Source organism: Petromyzon marinus, chromosome 2 (assembly GCF_048934315.1).
Source record: "Petromyzon marinus isolate PM22_M1 ecotype Great Lakes invasive population chromosome 2, UKy_Petmar_22M1.pri1.0, whole genome shotgun sequence".
Classification (NCBI taxonomy): Eukaryota; Metazoa; Chordata; class Hyperoartia; order Petromyzontiformes; family Petromyzontidae; genus Petromyzon; species Petromyzon marinus.
In genome coordinates this window covers 7,698,222-7,724,571 of record NC_133668.1, presented here as the reverse complement: position 1 = coordinate 7,724,571, position 26,350 = coordinate 7,698,222, and the positions used below count along the sequence as shown (strand labels likewise).

The following is a 26,350-nucleotide window of genomic DNA, read 5'->3' as shown; positions in this document are numbered from 1 at the left end:
TTACGAAGAAGACATCATAGCGATGATACAACTCTGCTGTTCCTGGCAGCGGTTATCTGGGCTCGACCACCTGAATGTGAAATTGTAGTCGTTGCTCTGCATCTACATCGGCCGTGCGAAAGAAGAAGTTGAAGATTGCACACATCCTGCCAAAGCCTTCAAGCACTACTAACTCAAAAGAAGAAGTGCTCACGTCAATGACCGCGCGCGCTGGTGTCTCGTTTTAAAACATTCCTGCGGAGGGGGCTGGTAGGAACGTTGGGTTGCTCGGTCAATGGCCAGGGTCACAGGCCGGAACCACGTGGTGTATTCCGCACAATAAGCCCGAGTGTGAGGGCGGGCACAAGCCGGCGTGAGTAGGTTAAACGTTGAGATTTATAAGGGCACCACGGGGTGACCAGCCCCTCCCCACCCAGCCCCACCCCTCCCACCCGCTACCCAGCCCCACCCAGCCCCTCCCCACCCAGCCCCTCCCCACCCAGCCCCTCCCCTCTCCACCCAGCGTGTGTGTGTCCACGTGTGTGTGCGCGTGCACGTGTGTGTGTGTGCACGCGTGTGTATGTGTGCACGTGTGTGTGTGCGCGTGCACGTGTGTGTGTGCGCGTGCACGTGTGTGTGCGCGTGCACGTGTGTGTGTGCGCGTGCACGTGTGTGTGTGCGCGTGCACGTGTGTGTGTGCGCGTGTGTGCACGTGTGTGTGTGCGCGTGTGTGCACGTGTGTGTACGTGTGTGTGTGTGCACGTGTGTGTGTGTGCGCGTGCACGTGTGTATGTGCACGTGTGTGTGTGTGTGCACTTGTGTGCGAGCGCAATGAACACGGCCACCCGAGTTCGATATCCCGCTCACGGCCACCAACACCGGTGACGATTATCAGAACCGGTGCTGGACATCTCCTAAGTCGACTCAGCCTCAACTCAGTAACCTGATGCGATGCGTAAGGAAAAGACAAAGGCGGTCGGACGTGGTTCTGGCCAGGCCCCCCACACCCCCCCCCCTCCCACACCCCCTTCGTGTGCCGTTCCGGCCTTCACAGGGCGCTCTCCACGCTCACCCAACGCCAGTACTTTGTCAAAGGTTATCCCGGGGATCTTCGTCTTTTGTGTGGTCCCGTGTGTGGTGTGAGACAAACTGATTGGCGACGTCGCCGAGTGCAGGAGGAGAGATCGTGACGATCAGGGGTGAGGGGGTGTGTGTGTGTGGGGGGGGGGGGGTAGCTGGATGGATGGAGGTGGTGGTGGTGGTGGGGGGCGCCGCGCGATGGGGAGGGACGCTAAGCCGGAGCGAAGGTTAAGAAACCCTCGGCGCTGAGACAATTATCGTAGCGGCCGTGACGAGAAGGAGGAGGAGGAGTGGAGTAGGGGGGGGGGGTGGTGCCAAGAGTTGCAGTCAACGAGAGACCACTCGGGGAAGACGGCACAGCCGAGCGAACGGAGGGGGTGGTGGGAAGAGCGCAGCAGAGGCGTGCAGGTGACGTGAAGCCTGCACGCGAGAGAGCTCAAAGGTGAGAAGGATACAGGGAGGGCTTGCAGCGGTTTAGCGCGCAGGTAAAGTGTACAGGTGAGAACACACAGCGTGGAGTGTACAGGTGAGAACACACAGGGTGGAGTGTACAGGTGAGAACACACAGGGTGGAGTGTACAGGTGAGAACACACAGGGTGGAGTGTTCAGGTGAGAACACACAGGGTGGAGTGTACAGGTGAGAACACACAGGGTGGAGTGTACAGGTGAGAACACAGGGTGGCATGTACAGGTAAGAACACAGGGTGGAGTGTTCAGGTGAGAACACACAGGGTGGAGTGTTCAGGTGAGAACACAGCTTGGAGTGTACAGGTGAGAACACACAGGGTGGAGTGTACAGGTGAGAACACACAGGGTGGAGTGTACAGGTGAGAACACACAGGGTGGAGTGTACAGGTGAGAACACACAGGGTGGAGTGTACAGGTGAGAACACACAGGGTGGAGTGTACAGGTGAGAACACACAGGGTGGAGTGTACAGGTGAGAACACAGGGTGGAGTGTACAGGTGAGGACACACAGGGTGGAGTGTACAGGTGAGAACACAGGGTGGAGTGTACAGGTGAGAACACACAGGGTGGAGTGTACAGGTGAGAACACACAGGGTGGAGTGTACAGGTGAGAACACACAGGGTGGAGTGTACAGGTGAGGACACACAGGGTATCACGTACAGGTGAGAACACAGGGTGGAGTGTACAGGTGAGAACACAGGGTGGAGTGTACAGGTGAGAACACACAGGGTGGAGTGTACAGGTGAGGACACACAGGGTGGAGTGTACAGGTGAGAACACACAGGGTGGAGTGTACAGGTGAGGACACACAGGGTGGAGTGTACAGGTGAGAACACAGGGTATCACGTACAGGTGAGAACACAGGGTGGAGTATACAGGTGAGGACACACAGGGTGTCACGTACAGGTGAGAACACAGGTGGAGTGTACAGGTGAGAACACACAGGGTGGAATGTACAGGTGAGGACACAGGTGGAGTGTACAGGTGAGGACACACAGGGTGTCACGTACAGGTGAGAACACACAGGGTGAAGTGTACGGGTAAAAGAACACACAGGGTGGAATGTACAGGTGAGAACACACAGGTGGAGTGTACAGGTAAAAGAACACATGGTGCATTGTACAAGTAAAAACACAGGTAGAGTGTACAGATGAAAACACACAAGGTGGAATGCACAGGTGAGAATACACAGATAAGAACCCGCAGGTAAAATCAAGCATCGGCCCGGCGTTAGTTGTAGGGTTGCAGTTCCTGTCAGATGTGTTCGATCACTGAATATATGAGTGAGTGTGTGTGTGTTTGAGTGAATGTAGCACAGTCTCAGCGGTTTGCATTGCTTATGCGCCCACCATGCATTGCTTTTAGTTGTTGCGAGTTCAGTTCGTCGACACGTGGAGGAAGGAGGCAGTGAGCTCAGCGCAGGCGCCACGAGCTATAAGCGGCTGCACACGCAGTACGGGGCGAACCCAGACTACTGCAGGAGCCTCATAGGCTACTTTATACATCAACCATTCTGGACAAACAATAGCTACACCCAGGCTATGGAGTAGAGGATCTGCCGGGCTACTGATGCCACAAATGGGCTACCTTCTCTCCGCAGATGCAGAACCAGCTCCAGCCCAGGTACTGAAGAAACGGACCCGGTTCGATCCAGTTCAAGACTAGGTGCTGGAGGAAAGTAACCAGTTCGAGAGCCGGTGCTGGAAAGACGGACCGGGTTCCGGACCAGTTGGGAACCGCGTGCTGGAGATCAAGGGATCAGGGGCGCAGCCCGTCATGCGCACCGCAAACTCCTTACCACATCCTGCAGGTAATGCAACAACCTCAACGTGGATGAATTTTGACTTAAAACTTTCGTAACTGCAGGAATTAATATTCTTGGTTCTTTCGGGTAAAGGCACGTATATAAAGTTTATTTTCAATGTATTATTTTAATTTTTTTATTTAGTTATATGTTTATTTTATTTTATTTTCTATCTACGTGAGTTTACCGAAATAATCAAGAATATCAATGTGGATGACATTGAGTTCATCGTTTTGTGGGAAAAGGTAAGTAAATTCTGTGAGAGAGAGAGTCTTTTGAGTTCTTGGTGGACGTGCGCTTGCTTGTGAAGTTTTAACGAATTCCAAAGTAGGCATTTGATCACCAGACAAGGCGGGACCATATTCGCGGTTGCTAACACACAGCTGTAATTTCATAACGATGTAATTACATAACGATGTACTTACTGTACGGTGATGCGTGACTATTCATGCCTCGAGTCTTTTCAGTCACAACCCACGAATCTGACCTCGATCATAGGAAATATTTGACAGCGCTTTTGTCAATCCACTGTTGTATGAAATGCATCAAGGCCGTAATTATAATATATATTGGAGGGGACACATCCCCCCCCCCAATATTTAAATATGCTCAAAATGTCCCCCCCCCCAATATATAGCTATAAAAAAATTGCTATCTTATGTAAATAAAAACAACAATTTGCTAAAGCTTGACCACAATATCTAGACTTGTCTTCATATAAATCAACGCATAGATTTCTGTTTATATGATTGTGGTAATGGTTGTAATTATTAATCCCTAATCTCTGCCATTACATACAATGAAACAAGAAATGGTAAAAAAAGTAAAAACAGAGCAATGTAATACAACACACTATTAGACATTGTAAAAATATATAATTAAAAGTCCATCCCATGTGTTAGTGAATTTTTTGTAATATTTTAGGCAGAAAATTAGTTTTGAAATTTTGATTTTTTTCTGGGTTGGGACCCCCAGACACCCAGGAAGATTTGGTCCCCCCCAATGTTGACTCCATGGCTATGGCCTTGAAAGCATCACCCAAGGCCAGGCAAGACCGGTTCTAACTTTTAATGTCACTCGCGGCTGCTGCCAGTTAGCCGTGGTCGGGACTTGAACTCGGGGTGGCGGGTTCACGGCGCTGTTGTTTGACCAGCAAACAAAATGTACATCGCGTCTGTGCCGAAATTGTTCTGTGAAACGTGAAATTAGAATGTTGGTGTGCTGCTGCGTGCTATGTGTGTGTGTGGAAGTGACGTTGTGCTGTTGTGTCTGGAGGGAAGGTGTGCGGAGTGGTAGTGTAACGGTTAGCCACTCGGGGGGACAAAGGCGGCCGGGCGTGGTGCTGGCCACCCACCCCCTCGTGTGCCGTTCCGGCCTTAATTGGTTCTCGCTAACAGCACTTGCCCCATCAGTCTGTTAAGGCTATACGGGGGCATCTTGGTCTTCGGAGGGGAGGTGTGACGCTGTGTTTCGGGGTGTGTGGAGGTGTGACGCTGAGGTGTGTTGCTCGGTGTGATTCACGGGTGAACCGCAGTGTCCCTCTGTAACGACGGGTGGGGAAGGGTGTCAGGTGGTGGTGTGGGTTGCATTGTGCATCGCGCAGAGGCAAGAGTCATCCCGACCCAAACGCAGCACACACACAGAGACACGCCTTTCCCCGGGTCACGGCGTGCCGCCACCGTCGGGCTCGCTATCCCCTTTGTTTGTGCAACATTGTTCTCAGGAAACGTGTCACCTCCTCTCGCCAGCGCTGTTCGCTTCACAGCCGCGACAGTGGAGGCCCCAAAGCTGCCAAGCTTTCAAGGGATGGCCGTGCACGTGCGATCTCCGTAAGGCGTGCACAGGGGGATGCACAAATTGAAACTTATAAACTTTCCAGTTGGTAGTGTGCGACTGTGTTTTGGTCGTGTGCGACTGTGGTCATCCGGATCAGACCGTACAGCGTACAGCGACGAAACGCCCGATCCACAAATGTGAAATCGTAGTTGTTGCTCTGCATCTCCATCAAGTTTCAAGTTTCATTTATTAGGTATAGCCCTGTGAGCCATGCGGCTCTTAAGTCGGGTGCAACCGCAACAAAACAAAATTTGAACACAGAGCATCTTAAAGCGACAACGCGTAACAGAAACATTCTGTAATAACCAGCAAATATTTCACACAAAAAAATATTAAACGCTGTGTGCAAAATCACAATGTGGTGCAAGCCAACAACAACAACCATAAGACAATTTAGATTAACCATGTTTTCGAATCACCAAAATAAAGCTATCAAAACAATGGAACAACAGTAATCATAGGAACTGTGATTTTAAATTTAACAATAAACGATATACATAAAACGTACGACAAAACCTGCAGCCATAGCTGGCAGCACGACACTCCCAGTGTATGATGTGTGAGTGAGTCAGCAGCAGCGTGAGTGAGTGTATGATGTGCGAATGAGCCAGCACACGATGAGTGAACCTGTGTATAATGGGTGAATGGGTCAGTGGTTGTGCGAGTGTATGTGTGAGTGAGTAAGGGCATGATGAGCGAGTCAGTGCATGATGTGTGAGTGAGTCAGTGCATGGTGTGAGTGAGTCAGTGCATGGTGTGAGTGAGTCAGTGCATGGTGTGAGTGAGTCAGTGTATGATGTGTGAGTGAGTCAGTGCATGGTGTGAGTGAGTCAGTGTATGATGTGTGAGTGAGTCAGTGCATGGTGTGAGTGAGTCAGTGTATGATGTGTGAATGAGTCAGCGCATGGTGTGAGTGAGTCAGTGCATGATGTGTGAGTGAGTCAGTGCATGGTGTGAGTCAGTGTATGATGTGTGAGTGAGTCAGTGCATGGTGTGAGTGAGTCAGTGTATGCTGTGTGAGTGAGTCAGTGTATGATGTGTGAGTGAGTCAGTGCATGGTGTGAGTGAGTCAGTGTATGATGTGTTAGTGAGTCAGTGCATGGTGTGAGTGAGTCAGTGCATGGTGTGAGTGAGTCAGTGTATGATGTGTGAGTGAGTCAGTGCATGGTGTGAGTGAGTCAGTGTATGATGTGTGAGTGAGTCAGTGCATGGTGTGAGTGAGTCAGTGTATGATGTGTGAGTGAGTCAGTGCATGGTGTGAGTGAGTCAGTGTATGATGTGTGAGTGAGTCAGTGTCGGCTCCCTCTGCTCGCGCCGTCGGCCCCCCCCGGCTCCGTCGCCTCCCCCCCCCGGCTCTGTCGCAACCCCCCCCCCACCGTCCGAAAGAAGAAGTGCAGCCCTGCAATGGCACGCTTCACGCCACTGCTTGTGGAAGGTATTCCACACTCCAGGTAGCTGTAGGGGGTATTTTGGTCAATTCTTCCATGTTGGCCCAGACTTCTTGGAAGAAATGGGAGTACCCATACAGAGGCATTGTGTGTGAACTGCCGCTCCGGGAGATCGAATCGAACTGTCGATCTCTGGATTTGTAAGTTCAGAGAGCTCACCATTTCACTCCACCGCGGTAGCATCGCCGTAAAAGAGCAAATGTAAATACTGTTCAGGTTTCCCTCGCTTTATGCGGTAGTGGTAGTAGTAGTAGATGCATTCAAAGAAAAGGGCGCACAAAACGAAACCAACCGCATGATAAAACAGCTGCCTGCTGAGTAGCGCACACAGTACACACAGTACACACAGGACACACACACATAGCCGCATCTGAGTGAATTCAAACCGCATAGAGCGAATTTTGGGTGGAAATAGGTCGATCAGATATACGCGAAATCCCACAAACCCGCATAAAGCGAGGGAAACCTGCTTGTTATTCGTTAATTGTCCACTTCAAAGACCACACAGTTAAAATGCAGGGTTAATTTTAACGTTTCAGACTAAGCGACCGTAAAATTTTTTTTATAGATCGCTTGCTTTACGTCACGTATTTCCAAAAAGTCTGTGGAGGGACAGGGTTAGCAGCAACATCTGGCAAAAAAAACCTCGCGCTAACGGCCACGTCGCATTGTGCTGGAGAACCTTTACTCTGCGGCGTTTACGGTCAAGGCAAAGCGTCCAATAAAATTGAATTTTTTGTTCAACAAGATGTTGGTTGTCAAGAAACTTGGCTCTAAATAAGGCCGCTGTCTCTGATGTAGGCCAATCGGTTTCAAATACAATGCCATAGATATTATCAGAGCCGTGTTCGTTTGCATGTTCACCACAGATACCGTGTGTGGTTCATGCAGTACTTGATCCCTTGCAAAAGGTTACTATTTGGTGTTTGAACATCTTAACACCTCTTGCTTTATTGCCAGAAAGGGTAAAACCTACTCTTATATATATTTTTACAAGCAGTTGGTTCTCTGTCCAGTTGGATAACGCGTGTTTGTCACGCACAAGTGCCGTTTGAGTGCGGCGAGCAGTTGAACTGGGAATGCGAGTCGCTAATGACAATTTCAAAAAAAATGTAAGGAAGATGTGCTGGAGAGATGTACGCAGGGGCGGAGCCAGGGGGGGGGGGGTGACAGGGGTGACATTCTGCGTGTAAGTGTACGACGCTCCGTCTGGCGGACTCCGTGCAACTGCATTGTCAGAGCGTGTCGCCAACCGATGGCGTCAGTTCAACAGCCCGACTCTCTAAATCATTCTTGAAATTAACATTTGTTGAATGTCACCCCGGGCTGAAAATCCTGGCTCCGCCCCTGGATGTACGGCATGAGATTTGTCAGTATTGTGTGATTCATTTATATGCGTGCACTAGCTGTACTACCCGGCTTCGCCCGGGTCTTGGATTCACCACCACGCCCGGCCGCCTTTGTCTCCCCAGTGGCGATGTTCACACAGCAGAGCAGTTACTCGTTTGATGCTGAGTCGACCTAGAGGAGGCCCAGAAGCGGTTGAAATAATCGTCACAGGTGGTGGCCGTGAGCAGGAATCGAACTCGGGTCGCCGGGTTCGTAGCGCGGCGCGCTAACCGCTACACTCCAATGCATTACACTTCCACGTGTGTGGGTCACGTGACAGATTTGACATCACAGCTCACTTGCCGTGCAAAAAATAGATGCATTATTGAGCTCCCCCCCCCCCAAAACAAAAGTGTATTTTTATATTTTTTGCATGGTGTACAGTCTGGAAAGCTCCCTAAATGGCAAACTTCAAGTTTGTTCGTTTAACACGTAGGCTTGTTGTATGTCGGGAAGTACGCTAAACATTTTGAACAAACACACATATTCACAACTTTGTCTTTTATATATATGGAGATAAACGGACAACACGTTTCCTGACCTTAATATATCCTCAAGTAACGACAACATGTTAAACAGATTAATTAATGTCCTCATTTTATGGACAGCCTTAAATTATTTTCAAGAATTACAAATATTTAGTTTGTTGTACATGTAAAAATAGCTAAGAAATTTTAGGTTTGATAATCGCGGACACATTAAATCAACAGATATTGAACATGTAATTTTTTTATAAACATGCTGCATTTAAATATGTTTTCGATTATCAAACATAAATACCGTATGTTGCATTTAGATATAATAGCAACAAATCTCGTGCCAGGCATATGTCCTAAAATGGCTGTGTACAACGTGGTCCAGATATCTTGTGACCCCCGATTAATTGACCCCTAAACTAACTTCCCTTTGCGTATTTATTTATGTTTAAAATAAATCTTACTTTAAAAAAAGTTTTGGATGATTAAATGTGTCACGAGACATCTGGACCAATCTGTACATTTACCTAAAATGATTATGACTCTCACGCCGAGTGGGACAAACGCCTATGCGTAGCACGGTAATCAGGTGCGGTTTAATGGGATGCGCAAACAGAGGTGAGCTTCGTCCAACCTTAAAATACACGTTAACCCGGGATTATCCTCGCAAGATGCTGATCACGTGCACCAGTGCCAGGTGGTATCTTATTCTGGCCTGCCCTTCATTTCTGTTCCGCTCGGCATTCACGATGTTGCAATGCTTACAATCCCTCTCTCGCATCAGCACACGAGCCGATCTCATTGCTCCATCTCCGCAGTGAATGCATTTTCTAACGCGCTCCCTCCACTGGTCGATATTCCATAGTTAGTCTCGACCAGCTGATCATCATGCCTTCAGGCGGCACGTCCCGCTGGGCCCAAGCCCACTTACTCTTAACATTCAATTCGAAAGGAATATTTGTTGTCTTGAAATCAAGATGAACAGAGCAATGAGGAATCCTGTCCGACCACCTCACTGGGAGTCGCCATTCCTTTGTTATGCTCTCAAAGATGGCAAATGGGTGGATACCTCGGGTAGTTTTGAAAGTCGAGACTTACAGTGGCAACCTCTTTCAATCGCCGCCAGCCAATCCAGAATTAGTTTGCTTTGTCCTTGTCCAGGGGCAAGTGGACCCGCTTCCAACTCCATTGCGAAGCACGTACGTATTAACCAAGGCTGTAAGAATAACAATACAAATGGTATAATTATTATAATTAATACACGTTGGATTTACGTAAAGGGGAGCAGAGTGGTGGCACGTTGGTGAACAAGAATGATTTGTTTTTGATAGAGCGCCCTGTACGCTGGGACATCTCGGACACTTCTGTGGTAGCTGTCCCTGTGTGGGACAAGGTGAACGCAGCACCTTGAAACTATTTTTTTTTATCTTACCAGATAAGGCGATCTGGCCACAAATGATAGTTCAACGAAGTGCCTTATCACGTGCAAATTTACAACAGTCATATACTTTCAACGCATGTTTCTAAATGTGGAGGGAAATCCCGGAGGACCCGGAGAAAATGTGACGCTACCACGGGGAAAACATGCACACTCCAAATATACAGGCGTCAGGGTCTCCATGAGAGGAAACTCCATAGAGAACCCCTCTAGAGGAATGTATTTGCCTACTCTTCCACGCTTGGTGAAACATCACCACGTGACCTGCAAATCGACTACCGCTGCTTCCACTAAATGTATAGTATTCAACTACTGCCCGTGATATCAATGTATGTTAGGGATTGATCATTTATAATGATCAGTGTGTATGTGGTTATATTGTTTAGGAAATGTATGGAGTTCTTTTAAGGATAATACTGTATTATGAGACCTTCTTTGCCAGTAGCAAGATATAGTAATAGGTTTTTACCCTTTTATCTGGCACCAAAACTGACACGTTTATACAAGGGATCATGTTTGCAATAACCACAATACAAGCAGTCAAAATGCAAACAAAAAAGACAACTCTGATAATGATATGCACTGTCCTTGAAATTGATTGGTCCACACCCAAGACGGCTTTTCTTAGAGCCTAGTCTCCACTGGTGTTGGACCAGATGACGCCAAAAGGCGTACAACTCAAAAACAGCGCACTATCAGAGTATTGAGAGCTCGGGGTAAGCATTTAGACTGAGACCTCCTTTGCCTTGAGTTGTATGCCTTTTGGCGTCATCTGGTCCAACACCAGTGGAGACTAGGCTCTAAGAAAGCCGTCTTGGGTGTGGACCAATACATTTCAAGGACAGTGCAAATTATTATCAGAGTTGTCTCTTTTGTTTGCATTTTGACTGCTTGTGTTGTGGTTATTGCAAACATGATCCCTTGTATAAAGGTGTCAGTTTTGGTGCCAGATAAAAGGGTAAAAACCTATTACGATAATACTGTAATAATTACTATATAACAATTTGTAGGACTTTGTCAATTCACTGCTAGATAAGGGTTTCTCCACACCGTGTCAGTCGTGGGCGTTGTTGTAACCATACTTTACCACGCTGGGCAGTGCGTGTTGATGAAAGGGGCGGTGGGTCCAGGACCAATTCAGGTATCACTCGCCGCTCATGGTAACTGTGGCCGGGAATCTAACTTTAGTCACTCGCTTCTTCGTGCAGCGTGAGAACCACTCAGCTGCTGCTCCATCCCCTTTTTGAGGATTAGAGTTTGCACCAGAAGCGTGCTAGAAAAAATTGCACAACACAAGGAATGGATAACAACAACAATAATAATGGATTTGAGAGAGGAAAAAAAACGCGTTAAAAATGAACAACACTGGAACTCCGCGCATCATCTTCACAATCCACGGGAACAAAGGGGCTAGCTCAGGATTAAAGTTTCATGTTTGTTTTGTTGAACATGGTAAGCACTCAGGAGACAAGGATGAGTCGCATGTGGAAGGGTTGTCTCAGAGTCGCCAAAATGGCAAAAGAAAAGCAAATTCAAATGAAGTGCAGCAAAGAATTAATTTTATTATAAAAAAAAAACAAATTGGTTTCTCAGAAGAAAAAAAAGTCTCAGAAATGAGATCGCAATGACGTATTTTAGGCTCGTACTTTAATTGTTGTGAATGTCTGCATCAATGAACTGGCTAATATTTAACAGGCGCTGTCGCGTTGTCTCCTAGTCCCAAGCTTGTCTGTTCGAGACACCCCCTCCACCCATCTCATCCGCACTAATAATTTGTTTTAGAATGTAATTTACGAATGTGAATCGTTATCCAGAAGATAACGCGGCGCGAGAGCATGAGGCAATGCCTCTGGCTAAGTGGAATTTGGTGTTTTGGCCGTGTGAGAATTCCGAGAATGCGAAAATGGTTGCGCCTCTTATCTCGTGGATGCTTGTAATACATCACAACGAGAAACGGGACCCCAATAAATAACTAATCGGAATTGTCAATAATTAAGCGCGGCAACGAAAAACCAAGCGATCAATTACAACTCACGGAACTGTCCATTGAATCGCTGATCTCTCTTCCAGACACGTCCCGGCATTTCTCACAGTGCCCTCGATTGTCGTCCCTCTGTGCTCTTTGCGACGAATCGTTTTGTCCGAAACGCTTTGTAGTCCGTATCTCGCCACGGGTGCTGTTGGCCTTGGCGCACGAACGGCACACGAGGGAAGGGGGAAGGGACTGGCCCGCGAGTTTGGCTCGGCGTGAGGTCCCGCAGAAGGGAAGATGCAGGCTCAGCATTTTCCATCAGCAAAAAAAACCAAGGGGGAGGTAACGAACTTAATTTTTGTACCGAGTGGAAGTGGACTTTTGATCCATCGGGAGAGGGAGGGGGAAAGCATTGCTGCCACTGAGATTATCTTTTGCGTGGCAAACCGATGATGTTGTTTTATTTTAACAGTCGTCAGTTACTTAAATAATTATACTCATGTAAGTCAATAATTACTCTAGATTTTTTTCGTGATAAAATTCAGAGGGGAGGAATAATTGGGGTGGGAATTCTTCTTCACAAAGGAAGGCCGGGCCAGAGATTATATATATATTTTAACTTTTTAAAATATTTTTTTGTATCTGATGGGAATAATTTACGTTGACAGTGTAATATTATTTTGAAGGCAATCCCATAAGTGACACTTAACTGCGGCCAATAATGACAGAATCCAGCCCGGGTGGGAGTGTGAGAGCACCTGTCTCACAATAGAAAAGTAACAACGTTAAAATGATGCTCAACTTTAATCCATCATCCAACCATTTGTTCAATGAATATACTTGCCCTTGTCAAATTTGAAGTGCAATTGTATTGAGGGACGACTGTGTGTTGTTGTCTTGGTGTGATATGGTACTGTTCTTGCTGTTGTTTTGCTGTCTGGACCAAGCTTGGTAATTGGTGTACTTATGCAATGTGAACTTATTATATACTTTATCTATTGTACGTATTTATTTTTAGTGATCTGCTTACCTTTTCTATACTTTGCATTCGTATCGTTTATTGTATTATTTGTTGATGTAACGTTCTGACCCCATCCCCCTACTGGACCTCAGTGAAAAAGAGCATCATAGCTCATCGGATTTCTCCAGGAAATATAAAGATTTTGATTCTAAGAATGTGGAAATTCCACCGCTGGTGCAGGATCACCAAATACATGTAACTTTTTTTAAAACAATTACAGTGATTATGTAATTCACGGTCGTCATGTTTCATCAGATATATCCCTTGACCGATTGATCACTGACGTAGCTATCGAGTGTGCAGGAGGTACAACTGCACCGTGGCACCAGAGGTCAGAAGGGGCCCAGGCTCTGGGGCTACAAAGACGGCGGTGGGGGGGGATTGGGCCGGGAGCCCCAATTCCTTGTAGCAGGGCCCATGCCAACCGCCACTGCGCCACCGCTATTGTCTGTTCGATGTATTGGTTTGCCCGGACCACAGGATTGCTTGGCGGGACAGAGGGGCTCGTGACCGGCAAGCTGTTCCTGCTGTTGTGCACGTTCCTGCTGGAGGCGATGTACGTGGCGGGGCTGCTGGTGTTCCGCGTCACCAGGCTGCACGGCAAGCACTCGGAGGGTGAGCACAGAGTAGGCGGAGGCTAAAACTTGACTATTTTCTACTTGACCAGGTAAGGCCCACTGAGCCCGCTGAGCTGTATAGCTCTTTTTCAGAAGCGACCTGGCTATCACAAATGATAGCTCAAACGAAGTGGCCTATCATCGTGTGGAAATTTACAGCAGCCGAAATACTCGAAATGCGTGTTGGTTCTGAACGTGGAGGGAAAAACCGAAGGAATCGAAGAAAAATCCATGCGACCACGGGGAGAACATGAAAACTCCAAATACACAGCAGGCACCGTCAGGCTCTGGATTGAACCCCTGACCTCCTGCATACTAGGCGGGGTAATTAACATCTCGCCACCTTGGAGGTTCTCCAAACAAACCAAGCAGATGCATAGAGTCCCAAGCAGCTCAGGACCCCTCCCCGAAAGTCATGAAAAAAATATGGGTACATCAAACATCAACTTAGATACCTTATACACATACCAAGCTAATTACAGTATCATAAATAGCCATTTAATCTTTCTCACATCTCTCTTGTCTGATCTCGCCTCTCTCATCTCACCGCATTACTATATTTGTGTCTACATTTCTCTCATACAAATCGGTGAAAGACGAGGAGAGCAAACGGAACAAAAACGTGAGTGCAGGGCCCGAAAATTTAAAGTTTCGACAGCACAGGCCTAACGTGCGTCGAGGCAGCCTTGGCAGCAGCGAGCATTGGCGACTGTGCAGTATACGTGAGTCCTCATTAGTACGACACCAGTATGCAGCGATGTTTTCGTCTCACTGCTACCTGTTGGTCTGCCACATTTGCTCAATTTGTTGATGGTGATGAAGACAAGATCACCACAATGCAGTTCTTCAGGAACTGGTGGTTTTGCGTAATAATCGTTAGGGTTGTGAGAGCTTCTTTGGTTCACGGAGTGCAACGTGTTGTGTCGTTGTGACGTGCGGCAGGAGGGAGGGGGGGGGGCAATGTGGTGGGGGTGGGGGGAGTCGGGTAGTTTTGAGAGGAGGGCCCTCCGTTTGATAATCGCACGGACGGATACAACTTTCTGCTGGGCCTCTGCGAAGAGGGAACGGTTTTGGCAGATGCTCTGCGGAAATGTGGAGGAATGAGAACCCTGACGGGTTAGCCGCAGGGCGGTGTGTTTGGGAAAACCGGTTACCGGTTACCGCCATCCTGTCCATGCGTGCGCGTGTGTGAATCTGTCAGTCATCTCAGTCAGTTCATCCCGCAGCACCTGCGGTCTGTCCAGACGCCTCCTCCTGCCAGTGAGTTATCGACACTTTACCTGGCCTCAAAGTGTACCCAGCTTGGCACAATCCACTCTGGCTGACGAACAGCATTACTGAGTGGAGAATGGTAGCTGTTGTTGTTGCGCAGGTGGATTGGTGGCGCAATGGTTAGGGAGCTGGGCCTCAGAATCCGGTGACCTAAGTTCGATTTCTGGCCATAGCTCACATCAGCGGCAAGTTATAACGAATTCTGGGATGCCGTTAGGTTTGCTCGGCCTTAAATAATGAGTGCCCGGTGTGTTGTATTAACATCAGCACTTGGGAAGGCAAAGGTGGCCGGGCATGGCACTGCCCACACCACCCCCTCGTGCAATATGTCGACTTTCATAGGTGCTCACCAGAAGCACTTTCAAAAACATTATAATTTACAGCCCTTTAGCAATTCACTGCTGGATGAGAGTTTTCTCAAGCTTTGCCGGTCATGGGGACTTGTTAACCGTACGTACTTCACCACGTTGGTCAGTGTGCGTGGGTTAAGGGTTGGGTGATCGACCAAGACCGGTTCAGATATCACCCGGGAATCAAGCTCACCGGGTTCAGAGTGCATTGTGCTAACCACTGTGCCACCACTCCAACTCTCGTCAGCACAATCGCATTGACACGCACCCTCACTTATATTCCCCGCACAACAATAAACGTCGATAGATCTTTAAGAAAGGGTCATTTCCAAGATATTTATAATTGCATAGACCTTGGTGAATACGTGCCCCTGCCAATAATTTATTTGTCGTATTTACTATAAAAAATAGCATTTAAAAGCCAACACATAACTGAGGGGGACATGGCAAACTGGGATTCTATTTTCACTGGCGAGCCATATCTGAAACAGTCCTGGAAACTCTCCCCTCCCTTCAGCAACCTTGCACCGACCAGCAAACAATCCTTGTGACACAACATGGCGAGGCCTTCATCCAACAGCGGATTTGCAAAGTGCTGTAAAATATGAATTCAATTAATTATTTATAATATATGAATGGCCGCTGGTAGAACAGCTTATTTCTTTATTATGTTTATGATTTATGGCCTTTACGCAAGTGTACTGAGTCATTCAGAGACACTATTTAGGAGGCAACAACTTTATTCTACACTTTACGCAACACCGTTACACACGGGACTAAATACACCTATTCTCACTCTTGTTACGCATAAAACCACAATACACCTATTTGTATGTTCGTGTGTGCCAGTCCATGCGTGCGTCACTAAAATTCCACTGGAAACGATAAACGGTTCCCTACTTTGCTACGGTCATTTATCAATACATACATTAATAGGCAGTCCCTAAGTGTCACTGTGTTAGAGAGCTCATCACGATCAGAAGGTTGTGAATTCAGTGCGTGAGAAACATCACCCATTTGGGGTCAATGATATGAGTACCACTTCATGGCAGTCGAATTGTTGATGATTTATGGCACTGTAATGTAGACACGGACATCGTCTCTGACCCGATCACCCAGAATGCACCCGATCTAGTCAGATTCCATCAGCTTAGCAGGATGGGGCCTGGAAATAGTCCTTTGGCGGGTGACCACAATGCTTAACAGGTGTTGTAGGCTTCTGCTAGACTCTATTATCAACAAAGGGCAGTGCAATAACATCCTATTTTTATCATTATTACACGCTTTTTATTAACTCTGTCTGTTATAGGAATAGGTTTTACCCTTTTAACTGGCACAAAAACTGACACCTTTATTCAAGGCATCATGTTTGCAATGACCACAACACAACTCTTATTATCAGAGTTGTCTTTTTTGTTTGCATTTTGACTGCTTGTGTTGTGGTCATTGCAAACATGATGCCTTGAATAAAGGTGTCAGTTTTTGTGCCAGTTAAAAGGGTAAAACCTATTCCTATATCTTGTTTCTGGCAAAGAAGGTCTCATAATCACTGTCTGTTGTTGTATCCTCAAATCTTCCAACTCAATTTTTACCCACTTCCCAATGTGGTATCGACTACAATCTTGGTATACTCATGTCAATACTATAGTCTATCATAAAAAAAACATATATTTTAAAACATAATTTTTTTATGTTATGTTTCGGCTTGGCTCTAATTGTTCACGCTCAACTGACCTTGGCTGTAATTGGCCACGGTCCCCCTTTACGTCGTGGCAAGCTTCGGGGCCACTTCCTGGAGTCGTGGAGTTCTTCCATTGCAAGTACGGTACATTTCATTAAAGCGTGTTTCTAAAAAAAAGTTTAAAAATATATTTATATTATTTATTGTACGGTACTTTCTTGTTGTCAACTTTATTCTCCCCGCCTTCACCAACCTGCACTGACCGGAGTGGTGAAGTTTTTTTTATTTGAATCAAATAACCCCAACCGACCCAAGCAGTGGAATATCAACAAGGGGTTCTGCACGTAGCCGTGTACAATAAGACTGCCCCACACCATAGAGGAGCGCCACAAACTGGTGTCCACACAGAGCCGGCGAAGTGGAACCGATGTACGAGTCAGCTGCCGTGCTGTGTCGCACGAGCAGGGGGACAACCAGAGCTCACGGCGCTCGGGCACGGTAGAGGTAGAAGCTGAATAATGTACAGCCCTGTGGTTCCTGGCTGGCCGAAGGGCCCTCCACTCGATGGGGCTCACGACTGGCATGGCACGGACATAACTTTCACCCAGCGGTGCACTGACAAGGGCATATAATTGAATATTGCCGTTATTATCATCTTCTTCTTCTTTCATATGGTTGACGTAGATGCAGATCAACGACTACAATTTCACATTCAGGTGGTCGAGCCCAGATAAACGCTGCCAGGAGCAGCAGAGTTGTATCATCGCTATGATGGCTTCTTCGTATTTGTGGCTCGTGCATTGAACCGTTATACGTTGTACACGGTCCGTTCTGGATGAACACAGTCGCATACTGATAGCCGTGTCAGGATCAGTGGAGTGTATCCCCCGTGATGTCTCCTTCACATTTGCGGAGTGGGCATTGCGTCGTTACGTGCTGTATAGGTCTGTATAATTACACCAAAAATTATCGTCCGCTGCACTCCAGCCAGAGCTCTGCCTCGTCTGCCTGCCCGTGTCGCCCTGCCCCCCCGCCCCCCCCCCCACCGCTCGTGCACAACAGCGTGGCTGTCGCTGCTCGTGTGCTCCGGCGTCTGCTGCGTCTACTGCGGCGCGTGCGGCATCAGCGCGCTGGTGGCCGCGCTCGACGAGCCGCTGCCCCCGCCGCCGCTCTCCCGGCTACAGCCACCGCCACCGCCGCCGCCACCGCCGCCGCCGCAGCAGCATCCACCGCCAGTGCCGCTGGCCGCCCTCGGAATGCAGCCCGGCCTCCCGGAGCCCGTGCCGCAGCAGGGCCCCCCGGATCCCGCGGCACACCCCGGCCACCCGGATCCCACGCTGGCTCTGGCCCTGCACGTGCTGCCCGTGCTGACCAAGACGTTGGCGGCGCTGGCCGGGTGCCGCATGTGCGCCGAGTTCTGGTTCGTGCGAACGAAGCTGACGCTGCCCACGAGGCGCAGCAGGGTGCGCGACCCCGGCGAGGACCCCTTCGTCATCGACGCCGCCACCTACACAGGTGTCACCCCCCCCCACCACCCACCACCACCTCCCCCCCCACCACCACCACCACCCCCGTCACTGAAGTTAGCGAGACTTCGTTAGGCCTCGCGTGTGCCCAGCCCTGCCACATTCCATCGTTTTGCCTTACTGTATATGTGTGTGTGTGTGTTGCGGGGAGAAGTATCACACCGGTCAGCGCGCTGCACTACGAACCCGGCGACCCAAGTTCGATTCCTGCTCACGGCCAACACCAGTGACTATTATCTGAGCCTCCCCTAGGTCGACTCAGCTTCAAATGAGTACCTGCGGCGATGTGTAAACATTAACAATAAGGAGACAAAGGCGGCCGGGCGTGGTGCTGGCCACCCACCCCCTCGTGTGCTGTGCGGCCTTCATAGGTGCTCGCTAACAGCGCTTGCCCAAACAGTCTGTTACAGGCTATACGGGGGATCTTTGTCCTTGTTGAACTTCTTCCACACTATACGTAGCCAACCATGCTAATCGGAGGTGTGTGTGTGTGTGTCCGTTTTGATGTTACGCTTTACAACTAAGGTTGAAAGCGTCTGTAACGTGGAGGTTTGGGGGTGCTGTAAAGACGATCCAATATGAATTAAACATGAGTATAACGCAGTGCTGCTAATATGAACTTCCCAGAGAGAGTGAAAACTAGACAAATCTGTCAGAGTTTTGCAACACTTGGAGGGCATAAACCAGAGGCAAAAGGTATTTGAAAATATGAAAGCGCGTGTTTCCGTGACAGCTACCCTCAGTACTACAAATATAAGGACAAATGCACCTTGCAAAGTGTTACATAATCCATGCAAATGTTATGGATTTTTTTGTCCACTTTTATTCAAACGGCCGTTGCCATAACGTCACGTGACAAAGTGTCCATTTGAAATTCTCACAGCGAGCAGTGCATCACCCCGTGCCTTTGAGAATGGTCAGCGGAAGGATATATCACAGAGCTACTTCTGAGATTGATGAAATTGGACAAATGTCCCAACGCAGGATCCTTCTGAAAAAGAGTCTTCAGATTTATTTTGCCTTCCCTCGATAAATAAATCTCACATTTTAACTCTAACCTGTTCACAACCCTAACCCTGATAATAGCTTCCACTTTCATGCCTTGCCATTGCACGTTCGCAAAACTACAAGGCAAACCGTCACTCCACTGAAACTATAGCAGTGCCATTAAACGTAACGTGACCATTCGTTACATCCTTCATGCAAACGCGTGCTCTTAAAATACCAGCCCAAATATGTCGGCCCCCTGAACCTGCCCTCAAATTTTCCATTAAGCTACAAAACTTGCAAGTATTGCTTCATTTTCTCGGAAGCATGTAGCAAGCGTGTATTTTTACCTGCATTTAAAGGCAATGATGCACATGGCCGTAGCATCGGGTCATCGTGTGGCTTTAGGCAAACTTTGGCCTTAAAGCAACTTGCAAAATCTTAAATACGACATTGGAAATTTGGCTCTGGATGGGCAGTTGAGCGTGCGACAGCATTCGTGGTGATGTACGGTAATTGAGCTTGGATTGCAATTGATCCAGGGTTGAGCCTGACCGGTGCTTGGATGGGTGACCGTCACAAATTATCATCAGTACGCTGTAGGCTGTTCAGCTGTCTCGTGGGCAGCAAGAGGGCAGTGCACTTCTTTCGCACCGTACGTATCCAACCATGCTCACCGGAGGTGCGGGAAAAAAAACATTGTCATAATGTCCTTCTGTGTTCCTGCATCTATGCTACCTACCTTCAGGCTGCGCTCACACCACCGTGGTGCGAAACGCAATCAAAATAACTCGCGTGACCCGCACGGCATGGGAAGACCCACATCCAGCAGTGGATTGGCAATAGGGCTGCACTAGTAGTATGTGCATTGTGAATGTCGCATTCACGATGCGAGCGCAGTCTTCAAGTGCGCATCGTGCCCGTCCAGCACCCGCCTGCCCAGAATCCACACGTAAAAATATCAGAGACTGAACCAATAGCCGACCACAACATTGTGCCGTTGTGTGCCGGCGTACAAACAGGGCTTCTCTCGCCGGAGGGGTACTCCCCGTGCTTTCCCTTGAGAAATTACATAGTCACCGACCGGATGACGTGATGCAGATTTATCGAGAGCTGAATGACTTCTCTGTGACAGGTGTGAGTGAGCGATTCCAACCGGTGGTGAAAATGTCAAATGAAGCGGAGTAATTCACACAATGGCAAAGAAGACAAAGGTCCCCCGTGTAACCTTAACAGACTGCTGGGGCAAGTGTTGTTAGCATGCACCTATGAAGGCCGGCACGGCATACAAGGGGGTGGGCGGCCATCAATTACAAAGAAGACAAAGATCCCCCGTATAGCCTAGACAGACTATTGGGACAAGTGCTGTTAGCAAGCACTTATTCAGGCCGGCGAAGCACACAAGGTGGTGTTTGGCCAGCACCACGCCCGACTGCCTTTATCTCCCAAGTGGCGATGTTTACGCAGTGCACCATGTACTCATTTGAGTTGACCTAGGGGAGGCCCAGACACAGTTTCAGATAATCGTCACTTGTATTGACCGTGAGGAGTAATCGAACCCTGGTCGCTGGATTCGTAGCGCAGCGCACTAATGCTGCACTACCACTCGCCATAAATGACACACAAGCACACTTAGGCAAATAATTCACACGTAGCTATGTACGGATACACAACAAAATGCACGCTGTTAAACCCCATTCGAGTTTCAACTGTGAACGGTGTCGCCGTGCAGCATCGTGCAGTATCCTGCGTGGTTCTTGCCTTGAGGATACTGGACCAGAAAGGTCAAACATTTAAAAAAAAAAATTCTCAAAATCGTCCAAAATTATTTTTTTCAATCAGTAAAAAAAAGCCAGCAGGCCTATTCAGTAAAAATTTTCGTGAGACATTTTATGATTCAATTTATGAATGGGAGAATGTAAACTTCGACGCCAAGATGATTTTAGAATGTCTTCATGAACTTGAATCCAGCGTTTCTCCTGTTCGTGAATACAATAATAGGAGCCTATTCAGGGATTTAAATGTTTGACCTAACAGCTGTGTGTGTGTGTGTTATAATAGTCAGTTTATTTACCTTCATGAACTTGAATCCAGCGTTTCTCCTGTTCGTGAATACAATAATAGGAGCCTATTCAGGGATTTAAATGTTTGACCTAACAGCTGTGTGTGTGTGTGTTATAATAGTCAGCTGTTTATTTACCGACAAGAAGCCTCATTGTGGACTAATCTATGGGAAGCTCCCGATTGAGATTGTTTGGGCAGTTAGCATATTACAGTACTATTTTTCCACGGTGAGAGATAACCTAAATGCTCAGAGAAAACCCATACATACATACTTACATACAAAGAAAAAAATATTACCACCGGTGGCGTAGTGTGGTTGACATGGGTCCGAGTGTAATTCCCCCTCCCTTCATAGGCCCGGGGCACCTCTGGGACCTTCGTTGCCCAGTTGCCCTGTCCCCCCCCCCCCCCCACTCAATGCCTACGCCACCAAACAACCCTCGACGTGAGGGCCGGCACCCCATTTGCGCCGCTGCCTTTAACACGAACAGCATCGTGACCTGAATGGTTGAGCTGGTCGGTGGCGCCGTGCGTGCTGTCGAGACCACTTGCGCATCTGTCGCTGGGTGCCCCGCAGCCGGAATCGCAGGCAGCTGCGGCTACTCGGCGCTGGCCTTCACGGCGTACGCGGCCGGCGGGCTGGTGATGGCCGGACGCGGCGCCGGCGACACCGTGTACCTGTGCACCCTCACGCTGCTGCTGCTGTGCCGAGCCATCCTCCTCGTCCAGTTATTCATGCAGGTTGGCGCACGCACGCGTACACGCACGCACGCACGCACGCACGCACGCGCCCGCGAGCACCGCTGACGCTTACGCACGCGTGCGCGCACGGATGCAAGACAAAGGCAGCGGTCGCCCTGTGTGTAGCCTTCAACAGACTGTTGGGGAAAGTGCTGTTAGCAAGCACCAGTGAAGGCCAGGATGTTACACGAAGGAGTCGGTAGCCAAGACCACTCCCAGCCGGCTTAGCCTCCCCAGTGCTGATGTTTTACACACTGCACCAGGTACTCATTTAAGGTTGAGTCGACCTTGGGGGAAGCCCAGGACAGGTTCAGATAATTGCCACTGATGTTGGCCGTCAGCAGGAATCTAAATCGCGTCGCCAGATTCGTAGCGCAGTGCGCTAACCACTGTCCCACCGCCCCCCACATGCACACACATGCACGCATGTATACACATTTTGACACACACTTGTGTGTAAAGGCACATAGGCAAGCATCACTACACACGTGCGCGCACACACGTGTGCCCACGAGCCCACGTGCGTATGCGCTCGCACGTACGCACGTACAATTACAACATCAGCTCCTCTTTTGTAAGAAATAAACATTAAGCCGCGGGTATGATAAGGCCAAGTTCAAATGCCAGTTGCCTATAGTCTTCTGCGTGGCCCGAAGTTCAAGCTTGGTCACTGGGCTCACACCGTACACAAGTGCAGGTCTGCTTTCCCCAGGTAGCTCCCTCACTTCTCCCACCTCACCGGACGACTGATGCCGAGGGATGTGGCATTGGTTACGCCGGCGGGGCTGCTGCACACTTGCTGACCTGCAAGATGCTTGAAATGTTTTCCATCACGGTCGGCTACATACCTGCTTGTGTTTTTTTGGCCCTGTCGAAATTGTTTTTGTCGAATCGGAGGTTCTGCCCCCTGGAATTATTTCCATGTCTGCTTCAGGAGGCCATACTGGAAACCTCCCACACCCTTCTCCGCTCTGTTTCAGTCTATGAAGATGCTTGAAGCACTGCACGGACTGTGTTGTTTTTTTAACAGAAAAAAAAGTGCTGAAATGAAACACGTACGTGTCAGGGATTTTTCTCACGTTGAGATTAGATTAAGATCTGCAATCTCATCGTTGTGCGTGCGTGCTGTCTTTCGCGGTACATTGCCCGTTTTGTCAGCTGTTTCATTTTTTCTCCTTGCAAAACTGATGGCAAAGCACAATTTAATCGTGACTAAAACAAACTCTCTGCCAAGGATGCATCGAATTCATACCTCGAGGCTCTTGTGGACTTGGCATCAACAATCGACATCAACTGATCGTTTAAAATAAATCACGAGCATTGTTTTCGGACTTCAACAGGTTTCTGCTTATAAGTATTAACTACTCTGCTTGTTCACCCAGGAAAGCCTCACTGAGCCTCAAGATCCTTGTTCAGGAGGGTCCTGCAAGGTTGTTTTTTTTACACGGGAGGGGGCGATGTTGCTGCGTGTAATCCCAATTAAGTAATTTGCAGATGTACAATTTTTCGGTCTTGCGATGTTTTGGCCAATACCAGTTGCATTGTATGAATAGTTGTAGCTATGGGAGGACACCGGAGGAAACCCACACAGAACATCGTGGAAGCACAAACAAATGCAGAAAGGGGCACCAAGTTGGGAATCGAACCCAGGCTCTTCTTCCTGTGAGGCACACATGTTACCACTGCGCCACCTCTGCTCCTGTCTTGTGTACAGTTCCACACGGGCTGTAACACTAACTTACTTCCACTACAAATCGGTTGCACGTGCGTATAGGCCCCAGATAGCCCGATTGGCTTGCATCAGGCTTAGGCTGGGGCCTGGCTATGTACGTATGTTCAACCTTTTTTCTGCACCGTGCATAGCCAACCGTGCTAGCCAGAGGTGCGGGGGAAGGACAACAAACCAAACACAATAAGCAGTTCTAAATAAATTAGCTTTCAATGCAGATTATGAAGATTTAAAAGGTTATGGTTGATTTGGCCCGCTGATTTGCTAACCCGTCCATAATAAAGGTTTTTTTGGGTTAGATCGCGTGAATATAAATGTGTCGTTCAACCCGCCACCACCTGACACAGCCCATTAGTAAGCTTTGCCACGTAAACAAAACGTGCCAATTAGTTACTACTTCAGCGACCAATATAATTTCTTATGGATAATATTGGTCCCGCGAAAGCCGATGTGTTAAACCTACTACACATGGCTGCGGTGCTGCCCACCCAAACAGCCGGCCACTTTGTTGAGGTCTGCCCCTGGCGGTGGCGACGGCTCGAAGGTGGACTTGGCAGGTGTGATTGAACTCGACGACGTGCCAATCGAGCGATCGAGCGACATCGGGCATCGACCTGCGACAGCAAAATGCTGGGATAAAGAGTTACCCTGGTTCACAGAACGCTCCGTCCGCTCTCTGCGCGTGCTCGCAGGCGGCGAGGATACACCACGTGAGGAAAAAGCGAGGACTCGACGTCCCCAAGGTGAAGCTCGTCGGGGACTCCGTGCCATAGAGGCGGCCTCTCCGCCGGTGCCGGCTGACTTGCGGGAGGCGGTGCGGCTGCGGCACCATCAGCCCGGGGCGTAGCAGCGCTCCGCTTGTGTGTCTGAGCCGCGTGCGACGGCAGCAGCTCGCCGGAAACGAACTTTGTGTTGCGCTCGAATTCTGGAGTTTTTGTAAATAGATTTTTTTTTTTTTATCTCAGATCTAACGCGTGTTCAAAGACAGTAAGATGCTGAGGATAGATTCTGCACTGACTTAAAATGGCTCGTTTGTTTGGATTTCTTTAAAAAAAATAGATATATATAAATGAGCGTGATGGTTGCACTGCCAGGCGGCTTGGATGTGAAGTTGATGTTGAATTGATCGACCTTCAGTGAGCGATGGCCGCACACCAGCTATCCGTAAGGTGCCCAATGGTGGAGGGGTTCAACACAATTATTCCGAGTTACTAATGAGATGTTTAGGTGCAATGTTGCCGTAATAAGCGGTAAAGACATTACGTCACAAAAGGAGGCAAGGAGATGACACCGGGAGCTGAACATACGGTAGCTCCGTCTAGGGTTGCCATCTCCAGGGCTTCAAAATAACTAAATATTATGGCAAGAAGAATATTTTACAGTATCGGCAGAGGTGAACGACATGTAAGTGTGAGTTGTGTATTTTTTTATGCAATTTACAAGACCGGGACTTTTAATGTTCTCGGAAGACTCACATATTTCCCAGGACGGGTAGTTCACAACAAGGACGATACTGGGACAACCGGCACAGGTGGCAAGGGCCTCCTTCCATTCCCTCTGACTGAAATGGTGAAAGATTCCAGACCTGGGTGTCTGCCTATGCGAAAACTGGTTTTAAACGTATATGGCGTCATGAACGCCGTGTTTTAGTCTACAAAACCGATATCGGCCAGTAACCACCTGAAACAGGAGCACCAAAAGTTCGTGTTATTCTGAGTATCCAAAATAGTTCACACCGACAAAACCGGAATAAAAGTTCGAAAATGCAATGGGCAGCTGTGGGGAATGAGGGTGAACCAGTGGACACTTCACTCCGTATTTGCTCCAGTGATTTTTGTTTTGTTTTGAAACTTTCCCGATGAAAGGCATTTAAGTATTCAACAATTAGTGGATGCAGAATATAAACACATCCAGGGCTTGCGTAAGACATCTTTGCCCACAGGACACCAGCGAGGAAAAGACCCCCCCCCCCTCCCGGCCCCCTCCCTTACACAAATCCCTAACCCTTGCTGCTGGAACACACTCCAATGCAATATGTGGCAGTTGGGGAAAAAATTGAGGATTCAATTAAAATAGCCTAATGAAGGTAGCATTACGGTCGTATTGTTTGTATTGTTCATCTTAAAATTATAATATTAATTAAGAGTCTGACTTTTTTATTATTATAATAAATACATATGTTTTATTTCTCTTTTTGGGCCTCTGGTAATTTGGGCCCTCAACGAATGCATCCCCCCTCTCGCACTAAATCCGGGCTCGCTGCCATGCATGGAGAGCTGCGTGCACTTCTAACCCAGTGGGAAATATGAATCGCCAATTTGTATGCGGAGGTCAGTGTAAGGGGCATTCCACTAATGGGGATGAGTGGGGCGGTGTGCACACACCTGCCCTGTTCACATTGTTTTCCCCAATACCAGTGTGTAAAATGACATTAAAGAATGACGTTCTCAAACGTTGCTTTTGCAATTAA

General features: G+C 48.3%; 1 protein-coding gene and 1 long non-coding RNA gene across 4 annotated transcripts; one reads left to right on the top strand and one right to left on the bottom strand.

The window, feature by feature from the left end:
- Positions 1-1,354: 1,354 nt before the first annotated feature.
- LOC116948431 (uncharacterized) lies at positions 1,355-26,350 on the top strand. 2 transcript variants are annotated; one of them, XM_032965111.2, is made up of 6 exons: positions 1,355-1,501; positions 3,130-3,339; positions 13,394-13,528; positions 17,896-18,348; positions 21,988-22,151; positions 24,573-26,350. In XM_032965111.2, the coding sequence occupies exons 2-6, from the start codon at positions 3,306-3,308 to the stop codon at positions 24,651-24,653; spliced, it is 867 nt and encodes a 288-aa protein (XP_032821002.1). In that variant the 5' UTR covers positions 1,355-1,501; positions 3,130-3,305; the 3' UTR covers positions 24,654-26,350. The 2 variants fall into 2 exon arrangements, with proteins under 2 accessions (XP_032821002.1, XP_075925373.1); XM_076069258.1 differs by lacking the exon at positions 1,355-1,501 and adding an exon at positions 1,506-1,557.
- LOC116948444 (uncharacterized) lies at positions 6,553-12,289 on the bottom strand. 2 transcript variants are annotated; one of them, XR_012944934.1, is made up of 3 exons: positions 11,956-12,289; positions 9,581-11,193; positions 6,553-8,138 (listed from the first exon to the last, which is right to left on the bottom strand). It is a non-coding gene; the product is annotated as an uncharacterized LOC116948444 (long non-coding RNA). The 2 variants fall into 2 exon arrangements; XR_004403805.2 differs by lacking the exon at positions 11,956-12,289 and having other exon boundaries at positions 9,581-9,698; positions 11,008-11,806.

Bases quoted from the DNA above. Each gene is read 5' to 3' on its own strand.
- LOC116948431 (XM_032965111.2), top strand. From the start codon at position 3,306: ATGCGCACCGCAAACTCCTTACCACATCCTGCAG. The intron at 13,529-17,895 runs GTGAGCACAGAG...CGTGCACAACAG, and splicing joins GCACGGCAAGCACTCGGAGG to CGTGGCTGTCGCTGCTCGTG. The intron at 22,152-24,572 runs GTTGGCGCACGC...GCGTGCTCGCAG, and splicing joins TCGTCCAGTTATTCATGCAG to GCGGCGAGGATACACCACGT.